Genomic DNA, 22,860 nt, shown 5'->3' with positions numbered 1-22,860 from the left:
GAACAATAATAAATACATTTACATGATAGTGTCTAGAGAAGTACTCTATAATCAAACACATTCATATTTCTGCAGTGAAACATGATTGTTCACATTAAGTAGAATACATAAAGTCTATAAATATTTTCATGTCAGTTGAGGTCACATTTTGCTGGTAAATGAGTTTATGCCAAACTTAATTTTTAAATTCCAATTTTTTTAAATGTTTTTGGAATTTTAGAATTATGTCCATTTTGGATCAGTAGTATACTGTTAGCTTGGGCAATGAGATTATGACTGATTTAAAAATTTTATTCTTTATAATTTTTCAAATGTTCCTGTACTTACAGGAGCATATGCATATGTATGTTACAGAAAAATATTTTAGTAACAAATTTAAGAACTATGACTATATATACTTGAGTTAAGTTTTCTTATTAAATCTTAGCCTTTCCTAGAGAAAGGAAGAAGAGTCCAATTCACCAGAAGCTATTCATTCATAGATTTAACAAATACTTATCCAGTAATCATACTATTTTAATAAACATAGATAACCTTATAAGTTTTCAGGGAAGTTAATATTTCAAACATAATATAATACTGTTTCACACTCTTCTTATTGTCAGAAATTTAATAACTCAGACAATTCCAGCTGTTCACCAGGATGCCAAAGAGAAGCAGGAAATTTCATATACTGCAGGTTGGGTATCAATTGATACAACCATTTTCGAAAGCAATTTGATAATATCTAGTAAAGCTGAAGTTGTGTATATACTCTCTAAAACCTCTTCCATGTCATGTGACTTGTCATCAGTACATTGATTTATACTGTTTGAAAGTGGAACTTTTTCAATTTCTCTTGCATCTTGCCTTAGCATTTTATTTATTGTAATTTTACACGCTGCTATTACTGGGTTCTCACTAACTGTGATTTTTTTTCTTTTGGGGGACAGTACATTTGCTATTCAGTAACTTGCTTCCTGAGCCTTTTCACAGTATGGCTTTTTATTTTTTTTAAACAAAAACTTCACTTATGCTTGTTTTGATATTCTAATAGTCATGTAAATATTCAGCACCTTTACTTGTCAAGTGTGATACGTAGTTGACTGTCTTGTCAATTTTGCTGAGGCAATGACTGCTGTTTTCCATGGAGAAGTACATGGAGTAGGATGACTAGGATTACCAACCAGAACTGTCAGTGGATCTAGGCATAGAATTTATCTCTTTCATTGTATACTTTCTCAGAAATCACTGTATTTTTCTTATTTCTCAAATTTTGTGAATCACTTTTGTTCCACTTCAGAATTGTCTTATGTATCTCTTTAAATTGAAAATGTTAAAAGGCAATAGTGAGATTTTTAGACTCAACTTCTCATTCAGCAAACGTTGAGTGTCTACCACATGTCAATTACAGATCAGGAATACAGTATGAATACAACCTAATCCCATCTTCAAGGAACTTAAGACCTAGCAAGTAAGACTTGGTTTCAGTGTAGTGTGGTAAATGCTAAGATGGTTAAGTAGGGGTTGGATAGAGTTAAGTCAAGGTCTTCCAAGTCAGGGGTCAGCAACCCTTCTTTGTAAAGGGCCAGGTAGTGTATATTTTAGACTTTGTGAGCCATATTGTCACAACTACTCATCTCTGCTATCATTACGTGAAAGTAGGTAGCTATAGAGGATACATAAATGAATAAGTGTGGCTGTGTTCCAATAAAACTTTATTTATGAACACTGAAATTTGAATTCCATATGATTTTCACATGTCACAAAATATTTTCCTAATATTTTTAACCATTTAAAAATGTGAAAACTGCTATTGCAGTTGGCCCTGGGGGAAGATGGCGGAAGAGTAAGACGCGGAGATCACCTTCCTCCCCACAGATACATCAGAAATTCATCTACACGTAGAACAACTCCTACAGAACACCTACTGAACGCTGACAGAAGACCTCAGACCCCCCAAAAGGCAAGAAACTCCCCACGTACCTGGGTAGGGCAAAAGAAAAAAGAATACACAGAGACAAAAGGATAGAGGCGGGACCTGCACCAGTGGGAGGGAGCCGTGAAGGAGGAATGGTTTCCACACACTAGGGAGCCCCTTCGCGGGCGGAGACTGTGGGTGGTGGAGGGGGAAAGCTTTGGAGTAACGGAGGAGAGTGCAGCAACAGGGGTGCAGAGGGCAAAGTGGAGAGATTCCCACACAGAGGATCGGTGCCGACAGGCACTCACCAGCCCAAGAGGCTTGTCTGCTCGGCCGCCGGGGCGGACGGGGGCTGGGAGCTGAGGCTCGGGTATTGGGTTTCAGTCAGAGTGCAGGGAGAGAACTGGGGCTGGCGGCGGGAAGAGATCCTTAAGGGGTTAGTGCACCACAGCTAGCCCGGAGGGAGTACGGGAAAAAGTCTGGAGCTGCCGAAGAGGCAAGAGACTTTTTCTTCCCTCTTGGTTTCCTGGTGCGCAAGGAGAGGGGATTAAGAGCACTGCTTAAAGGAGCTCCAGAGACGGGCGCAAGCCGCGGCTGAAAGCGCAGACCCCAGAGACGGGCGTGGGACGCTGGGGCTGCTGCTGCCGCCGCCAAGAGGCCTGTGTACAAGCGCAGGTCACTGTCCACGCCCCCTTTCAGGGGAGCCTGTGCAGCCCGCCACTGCCGGGGTCCCGGGATCCAAGGACGGCTTCCCCGGGAGAGCGCACGGCGTGCCTCGGGCTGGTGCAACGTCACGCCAGCCTCTGCCACCGCAGGCTCGCCCCGCACTCTGTGCCCCTCCCTCCCCTCAGCCTGAGTGAGCCAGAGTCCCCAAATCAGCTGCTCCTTTAACCCCGTCCTGTCTGAGCGAAGAAAGACGCCCTCCGGCGACCTACACGCAGAGGCAGGGCCAAATCCAAAGCTGAGACCTGGGAGCTGTGAGAACAAAGAAGAGACAGCAAATCTCTCTGTGCAGCCTCAGAAGCAGCAGATTAAAGCTCCACAATCAACTTGATGTACCCTGCATCTGTGGAATACCTGAATAGACAACGAATCATCCCAAATTGAGGAGGTGGACTTTGAGAACAAGATTTAAGATTTTTTCTCCTTCTCCTCTTTTTACAACGAATTATCCCAAATTGAGGAGGTGGACTTTGACAGCAAGATTTACGATTTTTTTCCCCTTGTTCTCTTTTTGTGAATGTGTATGTGTATGCTTCTGTGTGAGATTTTCTCTGTATAGCTTTGCTTCCACCATTTGTCCCAGGGTTCTATCCGTCCGTTTTAATTTTTTTTTAATAATTACTTTTTTATTTTAATAACACTATTATATTTTATCATACTTTATTCTATTTTACTTTATCTTCTCTTTCTCTTTTTCCTACCTTCCCTTCCTCCCTCCCTCCCTCCCCACTCCCTCCTTTCCTTCTTTCCTTCCTCCCTCCCTCCCTCCCTTCTTTCTTTCTTTCTTTCCTCCCTCCCTCCCTCCTTTCTTTCTTTCTTTCTTTCTTTCTTTCTTTCTTTCTTCCTTCCTTCCTTCCTTCCTTCCTTCCTTCCCTCCTTCCTTCCTTCCTTCCTTCCTTTCTCTCTTTCTTTCTTTCTTTCTCCTACTAATTCTTTCTTTCTACTTTTCTCCCTTTTATTCTGAGTCGGGTAGATGAAAGGCTCTTGGTACTGCAGCCAGGAGTCAGTGCTGTGCCTCTGAAGTGGGAGAGCCAACTTCAGGACACTGGTCCACAAGAGACCTCCCAGCTCCACATAATATCAAGCGGTGAAAATCTCCCAGAGATCTCCATCTCAACACCAGCACCCAGCTTCACTCAACGACCAACAAGCTACAGTGCTGGTCACCCTATGACAAACAACTAGCAAGACAGGAACACAACCCCACCCATTAGCAGAGAGGCTGCCTAAAAACATAATAAGGCCACAAACACCCCAAAACACACCACCAGATGTGAACCTGTCCACCAGAAAGATAAGATCGAGCCTCATCCACCAGAACACAGGCACTAGTCCCCTCCACCAGGAAGCCTACACAACCCACTGAACCAACCTTAGCCACTGGGGACAGACACCAAAAACAACGGGAACTACGAACCTGCAGCCTGCAAAAAGGAGACCCCAAACACAGTAAGATAAGCAAAATGAGAAGACAGAAAAACACACAGCAGGTGAAAGAGCAAGATAAAAACCCACCAGACCTAACAAATGAAGAGGAAATAGGCAGTCTACCTGAAAAAGAATTCAGAATAATGATAGGAAAGATGATCCAAAATCTTGGAAATAGAATAGACAAAATGCAAGAAACAGTTAACAAGGACCTAGAAGAACTAAAGATGAATCAAGTAACAAAAACACAATAAATGAAATGAAAAATACTCTAGATGGGATCAATAGCAGAATAACTGAGGCAGAAGAACGGATAAGTGACGTGGAAGATAAAATAGTGGAAATAACTGCTGCAGAGCAGAAGAAAGAAAAAAGAATGAAAAGAACTGAGGACACTCTCAGAGACCTCTGGGACAACATTAAACGCACCAACATTTGAATTATAGGGGTTCCAGAAGAAGAAGAGAAAAAGAAAGGGACTGAGAAAATATTTGAAGAGATTATAGTTGAAAACTTCCCTAATATGGGAAAGGAAATAGTTAATCAAGTCCAGGAGGCACAGAGAGTCCCATACAGAATAAATCCAAGGAGAAATACGCCAAGACACATATTAATCAAACTGTCAAAAATTAAACACAAAGAAAACATATTAAAAGCAGCAAGGGAAAAACAACAAATAACACACAAGGGAATCCCCATCAGGTTAACAGCTGATCTCTCAGCAGAAACTCTACAAGCCAGAAGGGAGTGGCAGGACATATTTAAAGTGATGAAGGAGAAAAATCTGCAACCAAGACTACTCTACGCAGCAAGGAGCTCATTCAGAGTTGATGGAGAAATTAAAACCTTTACAGACAAGCAAAAGCTGAGAGAGTTCAGCACCACCAAACCAACTTTACAACAAATGCTAAGGGAACTTCTCTAGGCAAGAAACACAACAGAAGGAAAAGACCTACAATAACGAACCCAAAACAATTAAGGAAATGGGACTAGGAACATACATATCAATAATTACCTTAAATGTAAATGGACTAAATGCTCCCACCAAAACACACAGATTGGCTGAATGGATACAAAAACTAGACCCGTATATATGCTGTCTACAAGAGACCCACTTCAGACCTAGAGAAACATACAGATTGAAAGTAAGGGGATGGAAAAAGATATTCCATGCAAATGGAAATCAAAAGAAAGCTGGAGTGGCAATTCTTATATCAGACAAAATAGACTTTAAAATAAAGACGATTAGAAGAGACAAAGGAGGACACTACCTAATGATCAAGGGATCGATCCAAGAAGAAGATATAACAGTTGTAAATATTTATGCACCCAACATAGGAGCACCTCAATACATAAGGCAAATACTAACAGCCATAAAAGGGGAAATCGACAGTAACACACTCATAGTAGGGGACTTCAACACCCCACTTTCACCAATGGACAGATCATCCAAAATGAAAATAAATAAGGAAACACAAGCTTTAAATGATACATTAAACAAGATGGACTTAATTGATATTTATAGGAAATTCCATCCAAAAACAACAGAATACACATTTTTCTCAAGTGCTCATGGAACATTCTCCAGGATAGATCATATCTTGGATCACAAATCAAGCCTTAGTAAATTTAAGAAAATTGAAATTGTATCAAGTATCTTTTCCAACCACAATGCTATGAGACTAGACATCAATTACAGGAAAAGATCTGTAAAAAATACAAACACATGGAGGCTAAACAATACACTACTTAATAACGAAGTGATCACTGAAGAAATCAAAGAGGAAATAAAAAAATATCTAGAAACAAATGACAATGGAGACACGATGACCCAAAACCTATGGGACGCAGCAAAAGCAGTTCTAAGGGGGAAGTTTTTAGCATTACAGTCCCTCCTTAAGAAACACGAAACATCTCGAGTAAACAACCTAACCTTGCACCTAAAGCAATTAGAGAAAGAAGAACAAAAAAACCCCAAAGTTAGCAGAAGGAAAGAAATCATAAAGATCAGATCAGAAATAAATGAAAAAGAAATGAAGGAAACGATAGAAAAGATCAATAAAACTAAAAGCTGGTTCTTTGAGAAGATAAACAAAATTGATAAACCATTAGCCAGACTCATCAAGAAAAAAAGGGAGAAGTCTCAAATCAATAGAATTAGAAATGAAAAAGGAGAAGTAACAACTGACACTGCAGAAATACAAAAGATCATGAGAGATTACTAAAAGCAACTCTATGCCAATAAAATGGACAACCTGGAAGAAATGGACAAATTCTTAGAAATGCACAACCTGCCAAGATTGAATCAGGAAGAAATAGAAAATATGAACAGACCAATCACAAGCACTGAAATTGAAACTGTGATTAAAAATCTTCCAACAAACAAAAGCCCAGGACCAGATGGCTTCACAGGCGAATTCTATCAAACATTTAGAGAAGAGCGAACACCTGTCCTTCTCAAACTCTTCCAAAATCTAGCAGAGGGAGGAACACTCCCAAACTCATTCTACGAGGCCACCATCACCTTGATACCAAAACCAGGCAAGGATGTCACAAAGAAAGAAAACTATAGGCCAATATCACTGATGAACATAGATGCAAAAATCCTCAACAAAATACTAGCAAACAGAATCCAACAACACATTAAAAGGATCATACACCATGATCAAGTGGGGTTTATTCCAGGAATGCAAGGATTCTTCAATATACACAAATCAATCAATGTGATACACCATATTAACAAATTGAAGGAGAAAAACCATATGATCATCTCAATAGATGCAGAGAAAGCTTTCAACAAAATTCAACACCCATTTATGATAAAAACCCTGCAGAAAGTAGGCATAGAGGGAACTTTCCTCAACATAATAAAGGCCATATATGACAACCCACAGCCAACATCATCCTCAATGGTGAAAAACTGAAACCATTTCCACTAAGATCAGGAACAAGACAAGGCTGCCCACTCTTGCCACTCTTATTCAACATAGTTTTGGAAGTTTTAGCCACAGCAATCAGAGAAGAAAAGGAAATAAAAGGAATCCAAATTGGAAAAGAAGAAGTAAAGCTGTCACTGTTTGCAGATGACATGATACTATACATAGAGAATCCTAAAGATGCTACCAGAAAACTACTAGAGCTAATCAATGAATTTGGTAAAGTTGCCGGATACAAAATTAATGCACAGAAATCTCTTGCATTCCTGTACACTAATGATGAAAAATCTGAAAGTGAAATCAAGAAAACACTCCCATTTACCATTGCAACAAAAAGAATAAAATATCTAGGAATAAACCTACCTAAGGAGACAAAAGACCTGTATGCAGAAAATTATAAGACACTGATGAAAGAAATTAAAGATGATACAAATAGATGGAGAGATATACCATGCTCCTGGATTGGAAGAATCAATATTGTGAAAATGACTCTACTACCCAAAGCAATCTACAGATTCAATGCAATCCCTATCAAACTACCACTGGCATTTTTCAAAGAACTAGAACAAAAAATTTCTCAATTTGTATGGAAACACAAAAGACCCCAAATAGGCAAAGCAATCTTGAGAACGAAAAACAGAGCTGGATGAATCAGGCTCCCTGACTTCAGACTATACTACAAAGCTACAGTAATCAAGACAGTGTGGTACTGGCACAAAAACAGAAAGATAGATCAATGGAACAGGATAGAAAGCCCAGAGATAAACCCACGCACATATGGTCAACTTATCTTTGATAAAGGAGGCAGGAATGTACAGTGGAGAAAGGACAGCCTCTTCAATAATTGGTGCTGGGAAAACTGGACAGGGACATGTAAAAGTATGAGATTAGATCACTCCCTAACACCATACACAAAAATAAGCTCAAAATGGATTAAAGACCTAAATGTGGGCTTCCCTGGTGGCGCAGTGGTTGAGAGTCCGCCTGCCATGCAGGGGACACGGGTTCGTGCCCTGGTCTGGGAAGATCCCACATGCTGCGGAGCGGCTGGGCCCATGGGCCGTGGCCACTGAGCCTGCGCGTCCAGAGCCTGTGCTCTGCAACGGGAGAGGCCACAACAGTGAGAGGCCCGTGTACCGCAAAAAAGAAAAAAAAAAAAAAAGACCTAAATGTAAGGCCAGAAACTATCAAACTCTTAGAGGAAAACATAGGCAGAACACCCTATGACATAAATCACAGCAAGATCCTTTTGGACCCACCTCCTAGAGAAATGGAAATAAAAACAAAAATAAACAAATGGGACCTAATGAAACTTCAAAGCTTTTGCACAGCAAAGGAGACCATAAACAAGACCAAAAGACAGCCCTTAGAATGGGAGAAAATATTTTCAAATGAAGCAACTGACAAAGGATTAATGTCCAAAATTTACAAGCAGCTCATGCAGCTCAATAGCAAAAAAACAAACAACCCAATCCAAAAGTGGGCAGAAGACTTAAATAGACATTTCTCCAAAGAAGATATACAGACTGCCAACAAACATATGAAAGAATGCTCAACATCATTAATCATTAGAGAAATGCAAATCAAAACTACAATGAGATATCATCTCACACCAGTCAGAATGGCCATCGTCAAGAAATCTAGAAACAATAAATGCTGGAGAGGGTGTGGAGAAAAGGGAACACTCTTGCACTGCTGGTGGGTATGTGAATTGATACAGCCGCTATGGAGAACAGTATGGAGGTTCCTTAAAAAACTAAAAATAGAACTACCATATGACCCAGGAATCCCACTACTAGGCATATACCCTGAGAAAACCATAATTCAAAAAGAGACATGTACCAAAATGTTCATTGCAGCTGTATTCACAATAGCCCGGAGCTGGAAACAGCCCAAGTGTCCATCATCGGATCAATGGGTAAAGAAGATGTGGCACATATATACAATGGAATATTACTCAGCCATAAAAAGAAACGAAACTGAGCTATCTGTAATGAGGTGGATAGACCTAGAGTCTGTCATACAGAGTGAAGTAAGTCAGAAAGAGAAAGACAAATACCGTATGCTAACACATATATATGGAATTTAAGAAAAAAAAATGCCATGAAGAACTTAGGGGTGAAACAGGAATAGAGACCCAGACCTACTGGGGGTGGGCTTGGGGATATGGGGGGTGGGGTGGGCTGTGATGGGGCGGGGGAGAGGCATGGACGTGTATACACTGCCGGGTGTGGGGTTCGATGGATGGTGGGGGGTGGCCGTGTGGCGCGGGGGGATTGGCTCGGTTCTTTGTGGCCGCCTGGAGGGGTGGGATGGGGAGGGTGGGAGGGAGGGAGACGCAGGAGGGAGGGGATGTGGGAACAGATGTATATGTATGACATTCACTTTGTTGTAAACCAGAGTCTAATTTAAAAAAATAAATAAATAATAAGAAAATTAAAAAAAAAATATGTGAAAACTATTTATAGCTCTCAGACCATACAAAGACAGATGGCAGGCCAAATTCAGCTCACTGGCCATAGCTTGCCCACCCTTGTTCTAGGTCTTTGAATTACAGGATATTGCTAAATGTGCTTCTTTCTGATAGCTTCTCCAGTCCCAGCTACTTTCGTTTACTAGAGGAGTTTAGTAACCTGTCATCTTTAGAAATATTGAAAGTCTCATTGCTAATCCCAGTGGTTTCTGGTTATCCCTGATATTCTGAATACTAATTGTGATTCTATTAAGATAATAAAAACAACAATAATAGCTCTACTGCATTAATGATATGCAAGTTTCCCAGCCCACAGGTTCTAAACTCAGTTGCTTACAGGGTCGAGTAAAAGGCTTGAGTGTTTGAGAAACAGGGAGTCATGTGAGTTGGGGCACTGTGAACAGCAACACATGCCTCATCTAAAACAGTCAACAGCCACTACTTAGTTCCATCCAGTAGTAGGATGCAGCCCTAATATTCCCTGATAAAAAACATCTTAAGAGAAGCCAGAAATCCAGACTTAAATTTCCCAGTTGTTAAATTTGGTAACAAATATGTTTTTTTTTTAAATTCTTTCTGTGAATAAAATAAAACCATCTTTAGGTCCCATTTAAGCAGACTGGCAACTTGCCATCACTGTCCTAGCATTTTCTGTGTCAAAGGAACTTTTACAGAAATATCTATAGTGATATGCATTAATGATTTTATTTTGAAATTTTAAACCTCAGAGGATATTTTTATCTTAATACTGAAAATTATTGTTAAAGCAGTTTTAAACTATAAGTCAAATGCAAATTTCTATACATGATGTTCACATGTTCAACTCGCATTAAGTCCACGTTTGAATGTATCCAGTACTACTTACAGCTTTCCCCTATAGCTGAATTTATGGTCACAAGCTTTTTTCTTTTTCTTTTTGTTAACAACTTTATTGTGATGTAATTCAAATACCCTATAAATCACCCACATAAAGTCTACAATTTGTTTGTTTTTAATATATTCAGAGAATTGTGCAGCTGTCACCACAGTCATTTTTAGAACATTTTTATTACCCCAAACCCTTTAGCTATTACCCTCCAAATTCCCCCATCCTAGGCAACCTCTAATTTACCTTCTGTCTCTATAGATTTACCTATACTGGATATATCCTATAAATAGAATCATACAATATGTGGCCTTTATGTCTGACTTTTTTCACTTAGCACAATGCTTTTAAGGTTTATCTAGATTGTAGCATGATTCAGTACTTCATTTCTTTGTATGCCGAATATTATTCCAGTGTATGATATACCATATATTGTTTGTCCATTCATCAGTTGATGGATTTTTAACTTGTTTCCACATTTTGCCTATTATGTATGCATAATGCTGCTATGAACATTCATGTACAAGTTTTCATGTAGACATAACGTTTTCATTTCTCTTGGGTATATACTTAGGAATGGAATTACCGAGATATATGGTAACTCTGTGTTTAAGCTTTTGAGGAATGACCAAGCTTCCAAAGCAGTTGCAGCAATTTACATTTCCACTAGCAGTGTTTGGTGGTTTCAGGTTTTCCACATTCTTGTCAGCAACACTTGTTATTATTTGACTTTTTGATTATATAAACATCCTCATGGGTGTGAAGTGCTATCTCGCTATGGTTTTGATTTGCATTTCCCTGATGACTAATGATGTTGAGCATCTTTCCATGTACTTATTGGGCATTTGTATATCTTCTTTAGAAAAATGTCTATTCAGCTTGCCCATTTTTTTTTTTTTTTTTTGCGGTAGGCGGGCCTCTCACCGCCGCGGCCCCTCCCGCCGCGGAGCACAGGCTCCGGACGCGCAGGCCCAGCGGCCATGGCCCACGGGCCCAGCCGCTGCGCAGCATGTGGGATCCTCCCAGACCGGGGCACGAACCTGCGTCCCCTGCATCGGCAGGCGGACTCCCAACCACTGCGCCACCAGGGAAGCCCAGCTTGCCCATTTTTAATTGGATTTTTTAAACTTTTTTAACTATTATTATTGAATTGTTCTTTATATATTCTAGATACAAGTTCCTTATCCAGTATATGATTTGCAGATATTTTCTCTCATTCTGCAGTTGTCTTTTCACTTGTCTGATAGCGTCTTTTTTGGCTACTTGGACCCTCAGCAGTGAAAGTGAAGAGTCCTAACCCCTGGACCACCAGGGAATTCTCTGATAGTGTCTTTTGAAGCACAGAATTCTTAAAATTTTGATGAAGGCCAATTTTTTGTTCCTTTTTCTTGTGCTTTTGTTGTCATATCTAAAAAGTCATTGCCAAGTCCAAGGTCACCAAGATTTACCTCTATGTGTTCTTCCAAAAGTTTTATAATTTTAACTTTTTAGATCTTTGATCCATTTTGAGTTAATTTTTATATATAGTGCAAGGTGGGGGGGGGGGTGGAAGTCATAGGCTTTTAACTTCAAAAATCAAACCAAAGGTAAAATATCTGAAAATACTAATAAATAAATACACAAATAAGTGGCAAGAGATACATGAAACAAGATTGCCAAAATATTAATAATTGTTGACTGAGTGATGAGTACCTGGGGTTTATTATGCTATTTTCTCTACATTTTTTGTTTGAAAATATCCATATAAAATGTTCTTCTAAATATCAATTTTTTAAAAATCTCTATTTGTTACAGTTTCTTACTATCATTAATTGCAGGCTTGTCATTTGTATCTTTAGCATGGCTTGGTGTTGGGCTGTTAGTTACTAGATGGCCATAAGCACAAATTCGGTTATAACTATGAAAATCTTATTTACAATATGAGAAACTATAAAATCAAGATATCAAATTAAGCTAAAACTTTTTATCCCAAGGTTTCTTAATTCTTGATTTACCCCAAAATTTTATTCTATTTAGAATTTTATGGACAGTATATTTAAATGTGTTGTATGCAGATTTGTGTAAAGTTTATAGATTACTACAGTGTACTTCTCAAACTTGTGTTGAGAGGCAGCTGTTCTGGAGAATGCTGAGTGGGGGAAGGTTCTTTTTTGCCTCAAGTAAGCTTGCAGTTGAACAAAATTAAACTGATTTCCTTACTACAAGATTTCTCAGGACACTTTAATGTGCAAATACGTATCATAAATTTTAAGATTTGGCAAGCAGTGTTTTTTAAGCTTATTTGACTACTAATGTACTATGGAATAGTTTGTAAAACACTGGCCTGCATATTTAAAATCAAGTTATGTCCGTACATAGACAGTTAAGTAGTTTGTTATCATTTGCTTATCATTACCTCGATGGCTGTCATTTCTTAAAATTTCTCCTTATGTCTATCCTTTTCTGTTGCTTTTTCTTGTTTCTTTATTTTACTCTTATATATTTGTCTAACTACTAAAAGTGACCAGATTTTGAACTTGCTATGTTTCTCTGTAGGTGTGGGGTTTGTAAGACTAAAAAATATTTTCAGTTAATTATGCCTTTAAAATATAATAAGTTTTCGGACTTCCCTGGTGGCGCAGTGGTTGAGAGTCTGCCTGCCGATGCAGGGGACACGGGTTCGTGCCCCGGTCCGGGAAGATCCCACGTGCCGCAGAGCGGCTGGGCCCGTGAGCCATGGCTGCTGAGCCTGCGCTCCGCAATGGGAGAGGCCACAGCAGTGAGAGGCCCGCGTACGGCAAAAAAAAAAATAATAATAACAAGTTATGACTTTATATGTATTTGTACTTGTTATTTTAATAGCATTTGAAAAACTAGCAAAAGATAGCAATGTTTAGAGAATTACAACTATTAGGTATATTTTGGTATCTTTCTAATTGAATTTTGCTTTATTCCAGAAAATATAGCCAAAGGAATAACTAGCAGACTTTAAAATCATTCAGAATTGTGCCACTCAGAGATAATTATAAGCATCTAAATTTTTTTGATAAAAGTAATACTTATACATGGGGAAAAAAACCCTGGAACTTTATTGAGAGCCATAAAATGAAAGCCTCTCTATTTACCTCCCAGCTGACCATCCCTACCCCAAATCATTAGGGCTTTTCTCCTCAGGTAACCACAAATAGTAGTTTCCCAGGTATCCTTTGTTATTTGTTTCTTGAATATCCTTTGTTTGTTTATATTCATGGCAACATAAAGTTTATACCTATTTTGTTTTGTTTTTCACTTTGAGATATTTTAGGATGAGAATTTGAAGGTCACATATTATATTCTACTGTAAATACTGTTAACTTTTTGTTATGTTTCTTTCCATGTATGTCACTAGTGCAAGATCATGAAGAACAGGATGAGCCTTGCTTGCACAACTCAAAATTCCAAACTGGAACATTTTAGTATTTTAATATTTAGTATGCAGTTTATGTAGTGATTTAAATCCAAACTAAAGCTGACTTAAAAGGCTTCCAAGTAGTATGACAAAAGATTTTTTAGATTTGTGAACTTATGTCAAGTCCTATTAGACTATGAAAATTAAATTCTTTTGAAATACACTTAAAAATCTTCATTGCAAATGATTAGACAAAAGCCATGCTCTAATATGATTTTTTTTTTTTTTTGCGGTACGCGGGCCTCTCACTGTTGTGGCCTCTCCCGTTGCAGAGCACAGGCTCCAGACATTCAGGCTCAGCGGCCATGGCTCACAGGCCCAGCCGCTCCATGGCATGTGGGATCCTCCCGGACCAGGGCACGAACCCGTGTCCCCTGCATTGGCAGGCGGACTCCCAACCACTGCGCCACCAGGGAAGCCCTCTAATATGATTTTTAATTCCATCCCAGTAACATAGGTCTAGAAGTAAGTCAGCAAGCCAGATAGAAAAAACTGCTTTTAATAGCTATGGGACTGTGAAAGTTTTTTGTACACCTGAAACAAATATATTATTAATGCAATTTTAAGTAAATAAATAAATAAAGCAAACAATATAGAAATGTTAGTATATAATAATTTTGAATGTTACTTTTACATTGTAAATACAGTTACTATAATGGAATGTTTTTAATTAAAAATTTAAGAATTCCATGCTTTGATAGATTGACTTGCTTTTAGGCAGGTATAAAACTTAAGGTCATGAGGTTCATACATCTGTGGCTAACTTATTTTTCTTCCCTTCCCTTCTCCTCCCCATCTAGTACATATGCTTTTTAAAGTATACTTTATATTTACAGAGTTTCTTTGTTTTTTATGGTCTGTTGCTAGAGAGAAAGTTAATTCTCTGAAACAGTTTTTGGTTTATTTATAGATTGGTCAAAGAAAAAATGATGTATGAGAAAGAAGCAAAACAACAAGAAGAAAAGATTGAAAAAATGAAAGCCGAAGATGGTGAAAATTATGCTATTAAAAAGCAGGTAAAATTATATCTTAAATAATAACAGCTAACATTTACAGAATACCGTATTAACAGTGGATTAACAGCCCTCTGAGAAGGTCCTACTAAAGGTCCTATTAAAATCTCCATTTAAAAATAAGGAAAGTTACCATCTAAAAATAAGGAAACTGAAATGAAACATAGGTTAAATAACTTGCCCATGGTCACACAACTGCTAAGTGGCATACCTGGGATTTGAACACAGGCATTCTGGCTCTGGAATTTGTGCTCTTAGCCATTAAGCAGTACTGCCTCTCCAGTTTTAAGTATTAAATGTAAAATGGCCTAGTCTTATAATTAAATATACTTATATTTACAGATATTTTTCCCAAACTGATAGAAAGACCACCAAAATTATACACAGACACACACACACACACACACACACACATATACATGTTATGCATTTCAGTGGCTACTTCTAATTATCCTCATGACAAGTTTCAGTCTCCTTAGCATTGTATACACGGCTCTTCTTAATTTTGGTACCTCCTTATCATTCCAGCCTCATCTTTTGCCAGTCCCTATCTGGACCTCTTAGGTCCTGCCTTTTAGTTTCCTGAACAAGCCCTTTCTCCTTTACCTCTGAGATATTGCATATGTCTGGGATGTCCTTCCTACTGGTCCTGCCTACCCTCTCCTTATTAATTCCTACTTATTCTTTAAACCTCCTCTACACTCCACCCTAACACTGAGTTAGGTGCCCCTCCTCTGTGGTTTCTTAACACTTTATTTATTCTCATCATAACATTTAATTTATATTCACTCCTGGTTGACACTTGTTTTGTAATTGCTTGAGAAAATAGAGGCTGTCAAAGGAACTTATATTCCCACCGCAAAATCTGTCAATCTACCTGCACCTGTACCCATACTACCCACCTTCCTTCCTGTTAGAGTGGATTATGTGCCTCAGCCCTTGTTACAACCGTCAGTGACATTGTTATCACTTCTTTCTTACATAACCTCTACAGCATTTGACACTCTCTCCTTGGAATGCTCTTTTATGTTGGCATCTTTGATAGAATGGTCTCCAGGTTTCACTGCCATTTTTTCTCAGTCTCCTTTGCTGAAACTGTCCCTCTCCCAGCGCGCTCTCTCTCTCTCCCATCTCTCTCTATGTATCTCTTTATCTCTCTATCTTTAAAAAAATTTTTTTTAACCGTAAGAGTTCTAGCTACAATTCCTCTCTAGGTAATCTCATACCATCCTTTAACTTTAAGTACCATCTTTATGCCCATTCATTTGTTTGCACAGCAGATATTTATTGAACCCCTGCTACTTGCCAAATACTGTTCCAGACACTCTTTTAGACATGGCATTAAAAGCAACAACGAAACAGAAAAACCCAGAATTCCTGCTAACTTGACATTCATTCTGGTGCCAGTATCTCCCAAATTTCTATCTCTGGGCCCAACCACTCCAATATATATCAGTATATTCAACTGATCACCAATTTGACATATCCCTTGTGTGTTCAAGATAAGAATCTTGGTCTTCCCTCAACCCAGCTCACCTCCCTGAAACAAGAAGCTAGTCTCTCTCTTGTTTCCCCCCTCTCAGTAGATGGTATGTCTACTTATTCAGATACCCAAACCAAAACTTACGGGTCTTCTCTTGATCACCAAGTCCTCTTTCTTTTTCTTTACATTTCTTTCTCTCCTGCCACTATCCTAGTCCAGTCCACTATCACTTCATGCCTGTACTACTGCAGAAGCCTCCTGGTTGATATCCTCTTTGTCTCTTGATAACCCTCCATTCCTTTCATACCACAGCAGCCAGGTTGATCTCTTTAAAAGGTACATCAGATTACTTAGCCCTTTACCTAAAATCCAGTGTCCAGTGCATTTGGAATAAAATCCAGATGACACTAGGTAAAAGGAGAATATAAAAGAGCTTATATAGATTATATCTCAAGACTTATTTTTTAAATCAGCTTTATGAATTCACAGTGGTTTTCATCATGTAAATTATGTTACAGATGGTAATGCACACTTAACCCAGACTTTAAGCAAAATTAATCACTTAAAGTGGATTTTTCTGTAGGTAGTTGCTTTCTGTTGTGCACAAGGAATGCAGTGGCACTTGAAATGTCTCCTTCTTCAGGTTATACAAGAAGAGAACTTTCTTATTTTCTTGAGCTTCCAGGAGAGCCTCCCTTCCTCTATGTATGATCTAGCAAAGGACATTCGTGTGTCAGATATTCTTAAATTGAGAGAGGATTTGTAAACAGGTGTGCAGATATAGTATGTCCCCCAAAATGTTGACTTTTTAAAACTAACTGCCCTTCATAAGGATTTACATATGGAATGTAACTTTTTGATTCTTAACATTATGTTAAATGCTTTTTTAATATATACTTCCATAAATATTCATATCACTTTTGTATCTCTCTCACTTTAAGGTACTCTATTTTTTTTCCCACATCTAGTGAGAAACATTATAACATAGTGTATCACTTATTTCACCCAGGTCCTTCTTAGACCCCATCTGGTTTATTTTCCCACTTGTGTAGTTAGTGACCTTGTTTAGTTTTTTCTTTGCCTTTTTCTTTTCATCACCAATAATGTATTTTAAAATAGTCCTATAGCTAGAATATGAGTTGTAAGTTACTTGGAATGGGGAATGTGTTTCCTTTCTAAATAAAATTCTACAAATAATGTCACAGATTACCACAGAATCTGTTTTATTTCATTTGTATTTATATATTGATTATCTTTCAGTAAAATTACTACTTGATAGGTAAGGATTAACTCTTTATTGAATCCTGTGTTCTAATTGTTACTTAAAGATATTAGCCACTCACATATATATGGAATCTAAAAACAAACAAACAGACAAAAAGGGTTCTGAAGAACCTAGGGGCAGGACAGGAATAAAGACGCAGACGTAGAGAATGGACTTGAGGACATGGGGGTGGGGGGGATGGTAAGCAGGGGCGAAGTGAGCGAGTGGCATGGACATACACTACCAAATGTAACATAGATAGCTAGTGGGAAGCAGCCACAGGGACATCAGCTCAGTGCTTTGTGACCACCTAGAGGAGTGGGATAGGGAGGGTGGGAGGGAGGGAGATGCAAGAGGGAGGGGATATGGGGATATATGTATATGTATAGATGATTCACTTCGTTGTACAGCAGAAACTAACACACCATTGTAAAGCAATTATACTCCAATAAAGATGTTAAAAAATAAAAAACTTTAAAAAAATAAAGATATTAGCCACTTACTGGTTATATCATTGACTACGTATGCAGATGTAAAAGGAGTTTGTTCAAAAACCCTTTCTAAACTCAACCGTGTTAAAATTCTTTTGTCACAGTGGTCATGGTTTATAACATGATTTCCTAGATTCATAGTCAGCCTAGTACTTAAATTCAAGAATACCAACCCATATCTAATTACAGAGCAATAAATTTTTTTGTTTTCTGATATTCTCAACCTGCAGTGTATACAGTTGTCAATTGGAGTTTTGTTTCAAGGTCTCATGAAACCTTGTCTTTAGCCCAGCCTACATGCTTTTCTCAATTCCTTTTCCTAGCTTAGCTTTGCAGTGGCCAGCCTTACATGTTTTTTCTTATAGGGGAGGGGAGTGGCGTTGCCAGAAGCACTGCTCTTTTCCTAATTGCCTGCTACTTTAAGGTCAGGAATTGTTTCGTGACATTTGCTGATGCCCCTTGTAAAAAATATGGAAGCCAAGTGCCAGATTTTGTGGGTTCTCTACTCTTCTCCCTGTATTTCCTCCTCTTCTGAGCTAAATGCCATTCCCAGTCACTGTGCACTACCTTGGCTTTTCTCTCACTTGGTTCCATTTTGCTCTGGCTTTCCTAGATCTTCTGAACCAGCCCTAATATTTTATGACATACACATACAATGCTGTCTCTTGGTCCCTGTCAAACTTACCTGAAATTGATAGCCAAAATTGTTCTCTCTTGCACTGGGCTTAATTTTGGTTGTTTTAAAATAAATAACTAGGCAGAAGTTTCAGGACCCTAATAAGCCAAAATACCAGTCAAAGAGTTATTCTATAACACAACATTCAAATGTTGACTAAATATTGATTTTTAGCCTTCTGCTTATGATATTCCTCTTTTCCTCCAATATCCTCATCCCCCGATTAGGGATGGTTACAGAGGATTTTGCCCTCAACTGGTGAAGGTATTCTCGTCTTTTTTTGGTTTTTTTTTTTTAAAGCCTATTCTGGAGCAGAAATGATTGGTAATAATGACAATCAAACATATCTCAGTTATTTTACCTAAGGCATGATGCATCTCTTACCTTCCAGAAGTAATATTAAAGGACAAGCTGGTACAATTTTCAACAAAGATTTCTCACAAAAACCTTACGTTTATTACATATAATTGCAGTATTGTGAAATTTTGCACCACATTTTTTGTGATTTACTTGAAACATGAGTTAACGTTCACAATTTGATATTTCTTTTCCCTAAAACTGAAGGGGCAATTTTTTCATTAAATATATGGAAAATAATAGGAGGTTTCAGTCTACAAAGAGGAATTTGACCAAGGGTCTCTTACTAGGCTGCAAGAAACACCAGATTTTTTTTATCAATAACTAAAATTTTATTGTCTCTTGGTACATATAATCAGGTTTATAAATGGTGTTCTATTTATACACTTGCTTTTTTTGTTTTTTGTTACAGACTCACAGGGAGTTGCAAAAAATTTTCAGGGAAGTCTCATATACCCTTTACCATTCCTTTTATAATGTAGCATCTTGCATAATTATATTACAGTGTCCAAACCATGAAACTGACATTGGTATACCACAGAGCTTATTTACATTTCACTAGTTATACATGTACTCATTGTGTGTGTGTATAATTCTATGCAATTCCATTGCATGTGTAGCATGTGTAACTACTACACGATCATGATGGAGAACCATTCCATCACAAGACTGCCTTTTGCTATCTCTTTATAGCCCCTGTCCTCTCCACCCCTTAAATCCTAAATAATTAACACTCTTTAAAGAATGTTATATAACATGGAATGGAATCACACAGTATGTAACCTTTTGAAATTGACTTTTTCACTTAATTTCTTGAGGTCCATCAAGGTCATTGAGTGTATCACTAATTTGTTCCTTACTATTGCTGAGTAGTGTTCCATGGGATGAATGTACCACATTTTAACCATCGAAGGACACTTGGATTGTTTCCAGGTTTTGGCTGATACAAAAAAAGCTGTTATGAACGTTCATATTCAATTTTTACGTGAACATAAGTTTTCATTTTCTGGGATAAATGCCCAAGCAATTGCTGGGTCATATTAGTACATTTTTTGTTTTAAAAGAAACTACCAAACTCTTTTCGAGGGGCTGTACCATTTTACGTTCCTACCAATGATGTTTGAATGGTTTGACTTCTCCACATCCTCACCAGCATTTGGCGTTATCACTGTTTTTAATCTTAGCATCTAGCCATCACCTACATGATAAGTGTGTAGTGATAGCTGGTTGTGCTTTTAATTTGGATTTCCCTAATAGCTAATAATGTTGAACATCTCATTTGCTTATTGCCCGTCTGTATATCCTCTTCAGTGAAATGTCTGTTCATGTCTTCTGCCCAGTTTCTAAATAGATACTTTATATTTTTACTTCTTGAATTTTGAGAATTTTTAATATTTTCTAGATAAATGCCCTTTGCTGGATATGTGGTTTGCAGATATTTTCTTTTAGTCTCTAATTTGTCTTTTTACCCCCTTAACACAATCTTTTACTGAGCAACAGTTTTTAACTTTGAGAACACCTCATTTACAGCTAATGCTTCCTTTTGTGAATCATACTTTTGATCTCAAGTCTAAGGCCTCCTTGCCTAGACCTAGGTCCTGAAGATTTTCTCTTTTTTTCTAAAAGTTGTGTGGTTTTATGTTTTACATTCAAGGCTTTGATTGATTTTGAGTTAATTTTTATGTAAGGTATGAGGTTTAATTAAAGGTTCATCTTTTTGCCTACGAGTGCCCAGTTGTTGCAGCAGCATTTGTTGAAAAGGTTATCCTTCCTCCATTGAAATGCTTTTGTACCTTTGTCAGAAACCTGTTGGACTTATTTGTGTGGGTCTATTTTGGGGTTCTGTTCTGGTCCATTAATCTGTGTCTAACCCTTTACCAGTACCACACTATCTTGATTACTATAGCTGTATAGTGAACCTTAACACAGGGAAGACTGGGCCCTCTCAGTTGCTTTTCTTTTCTTTCAAAATTGTTTTACCTATTCTAGTTTCTTGGCTTTTCCATAAAAATTTTAAAATAAGCTTGTCTGTATCTGTAAAACACTTTGCTAAGATTTTGATAGAAATGGCATTAAACCTATATAGATCAACCTGGGGAGATTTGATATCTTTACCATGTTGAGTATTCCAATCAGTGAACATGGTAAGTCTCTCCAGTTTATTTAGGTCTGACTTGCATAAGTATTTTGTAATTTTCAGCATACAGATCCTGTACATGTTTTGTTAGATTTAAACCTAAGTATTTCATTTTCTTTGAAGCTATTGTAAATGGTATTGTTTTTAGTTTCAGTTTCCAATGCTGTATTTGTTGTTAGGTATAAAAGTGTAGTCAATTTTTTGTGTGTGGATCTTACAACCTGTGACCTTGCTGACCTCACATATGAGTTCTGGGAGTTTTTTGTAGATTCCTTCTATTTTCTACATAGACAATCATGTCATTTGCAAATAAGAACAGTTTTATTTCTTTTAAATTTATTTATTTATTTTTCACCCTTGGCTGCGTTGGGTCTTCCGTCGCTGCACGTGGGCTCTCCCTAGTTGCGGCGAGGGTGGGCCACTCTTCGTTGCGGTGCGTGGGCCTCCCACTGCGGTGGCTTCTCTTGTTGCGGAGCACGAGCTCTAGGCGCATGGGCTTCAGTAGTTATAGCACATGGGCTCAGCAGTTGTGGTTCGTGGGCTCCAGAGCGCAGGCTCAGCGGCCGTGGCTCATGGGCTTAGCTGCTCCGCAGCATGTGGGATCCTCCTGGGCCAGGGATCAAACCTGTGTCCCCTGCATTGGCAGGCGGACTCTCAACCACTGCACCACCAGGGAAGTCCCCAGTTTTATTTCTTTTAAATCTGTATGTCTTTTATTTCTTTTCTTGCTTTGTTGCACTGGCTGGAACTTACAGTGCTGTGTTGAATAGGAATGGTCAGAGTGGACATCCTTACCTTGTTCCCAGTCTTAGGGAGATAGTTTTTATCATTACATAAATATTAGCTGTAGGGGTTTTGTAGATGGTCTTTTTCAAGTTGAGGAAATTCTCCTCTATTCACAGTTTTGCTGAGTATTTTTGTCATGAATGGGTGTTGGATTTTGTCAAATGCTTCTTCTGTGTCATTTCATAAGATCACATGATTTTTCTTCTTTGGCCTGTTGATACTGTGAATTACATGGATTAATTTTCAAATATTGAACCAGCCTTGATTGTGTTATATAATTCTCTCTTTTTTTTTGATGGTGTTATATAATTCTTTTTTTTAACATCTTTATTGGAGTATAATTGCTTTACAATGGTGTGTTAGTTTCAGCATTATAACAAAGTGAATCAGCTATATATATACATATATCCCCATATCCCCTCCCTCTTGCGTCTCCCTCCCACCCTCCCTATTCCACCCCTCTAGGTGGTCACAAAGCACCGAACTGATCTCCCTGTGCTATGCAGCTGCTTCCCACTAGCTATCTATTTTACATTTGGTAGTGTATATATGTCCATGTCACTCTCTCACTTCGTCCCAACTTACCCTTCCCCCTCCCCGTGTTCTCAAGTCCATTCTCTACGTCTGTGTCTTTATTCCTGTCCTGCCCTTAGGTTCTTCAGAACCTTTTTTTTTTTTTAGATTCCATATATATATGTGTTAGCATACGGTATTTGTTTTTCTCTTTCTGACTTACTTCACTCTGTATGACAGACTCTAGGTCCATCCACCTCACTACAAATAACTCAGTTTTGTTTCTTTTTATGGCTGAGTAATATTCCATTGTATATATGTGCCACATCTTCTTTATCCATTCATCTGTAGATGGACATTTAGGTTGCTTCCATGTCCTGGCTATTGT

The 22,860-nt window shown here is 38.2% G+C and overlaps 1 protein-coding gene across 1 annotated transcript in view; it reads left to right on the top strand.

Annotated features, from left to right (window-relative positions):
- Positions 1-22,860, top strand: part of TBCA (tubulin folding cofactor A) — a 118,119-nt gene that overhangs the window by 86,535 nt on the left and 8,724 nt on the right. The window contains exon 2 of the mRNA XM_081231539.1: positions 14,663-14,768. Within this exon, the coding sequence (XP_081087665.1) occupies positions 14,663-14,768 (106 nt within the window). The remainder of the gene's footprint in view (positions 1-14,662; positions 14,769-22,860) is intronic.

This window comes from Mesoplodon bidens, assembly GCF_964165515.1.
Source record: "Mesoplodon bidens genome assembly, chromosome: 4".
In the NCBI taxonomy this organism is placed as follows: domain Eukaryota; kingdom Metazoa; phylum Chordata; class Mammalia; order Artiodactyla; family Ziphiidae; genus Mesoplodon; species Mesoplodon bidens.
The sequence above is the reverse complement of the archived record's forward strand: the minus strand, read 5'-3'. Positions and strand labels throughout refer to the sequence as shown.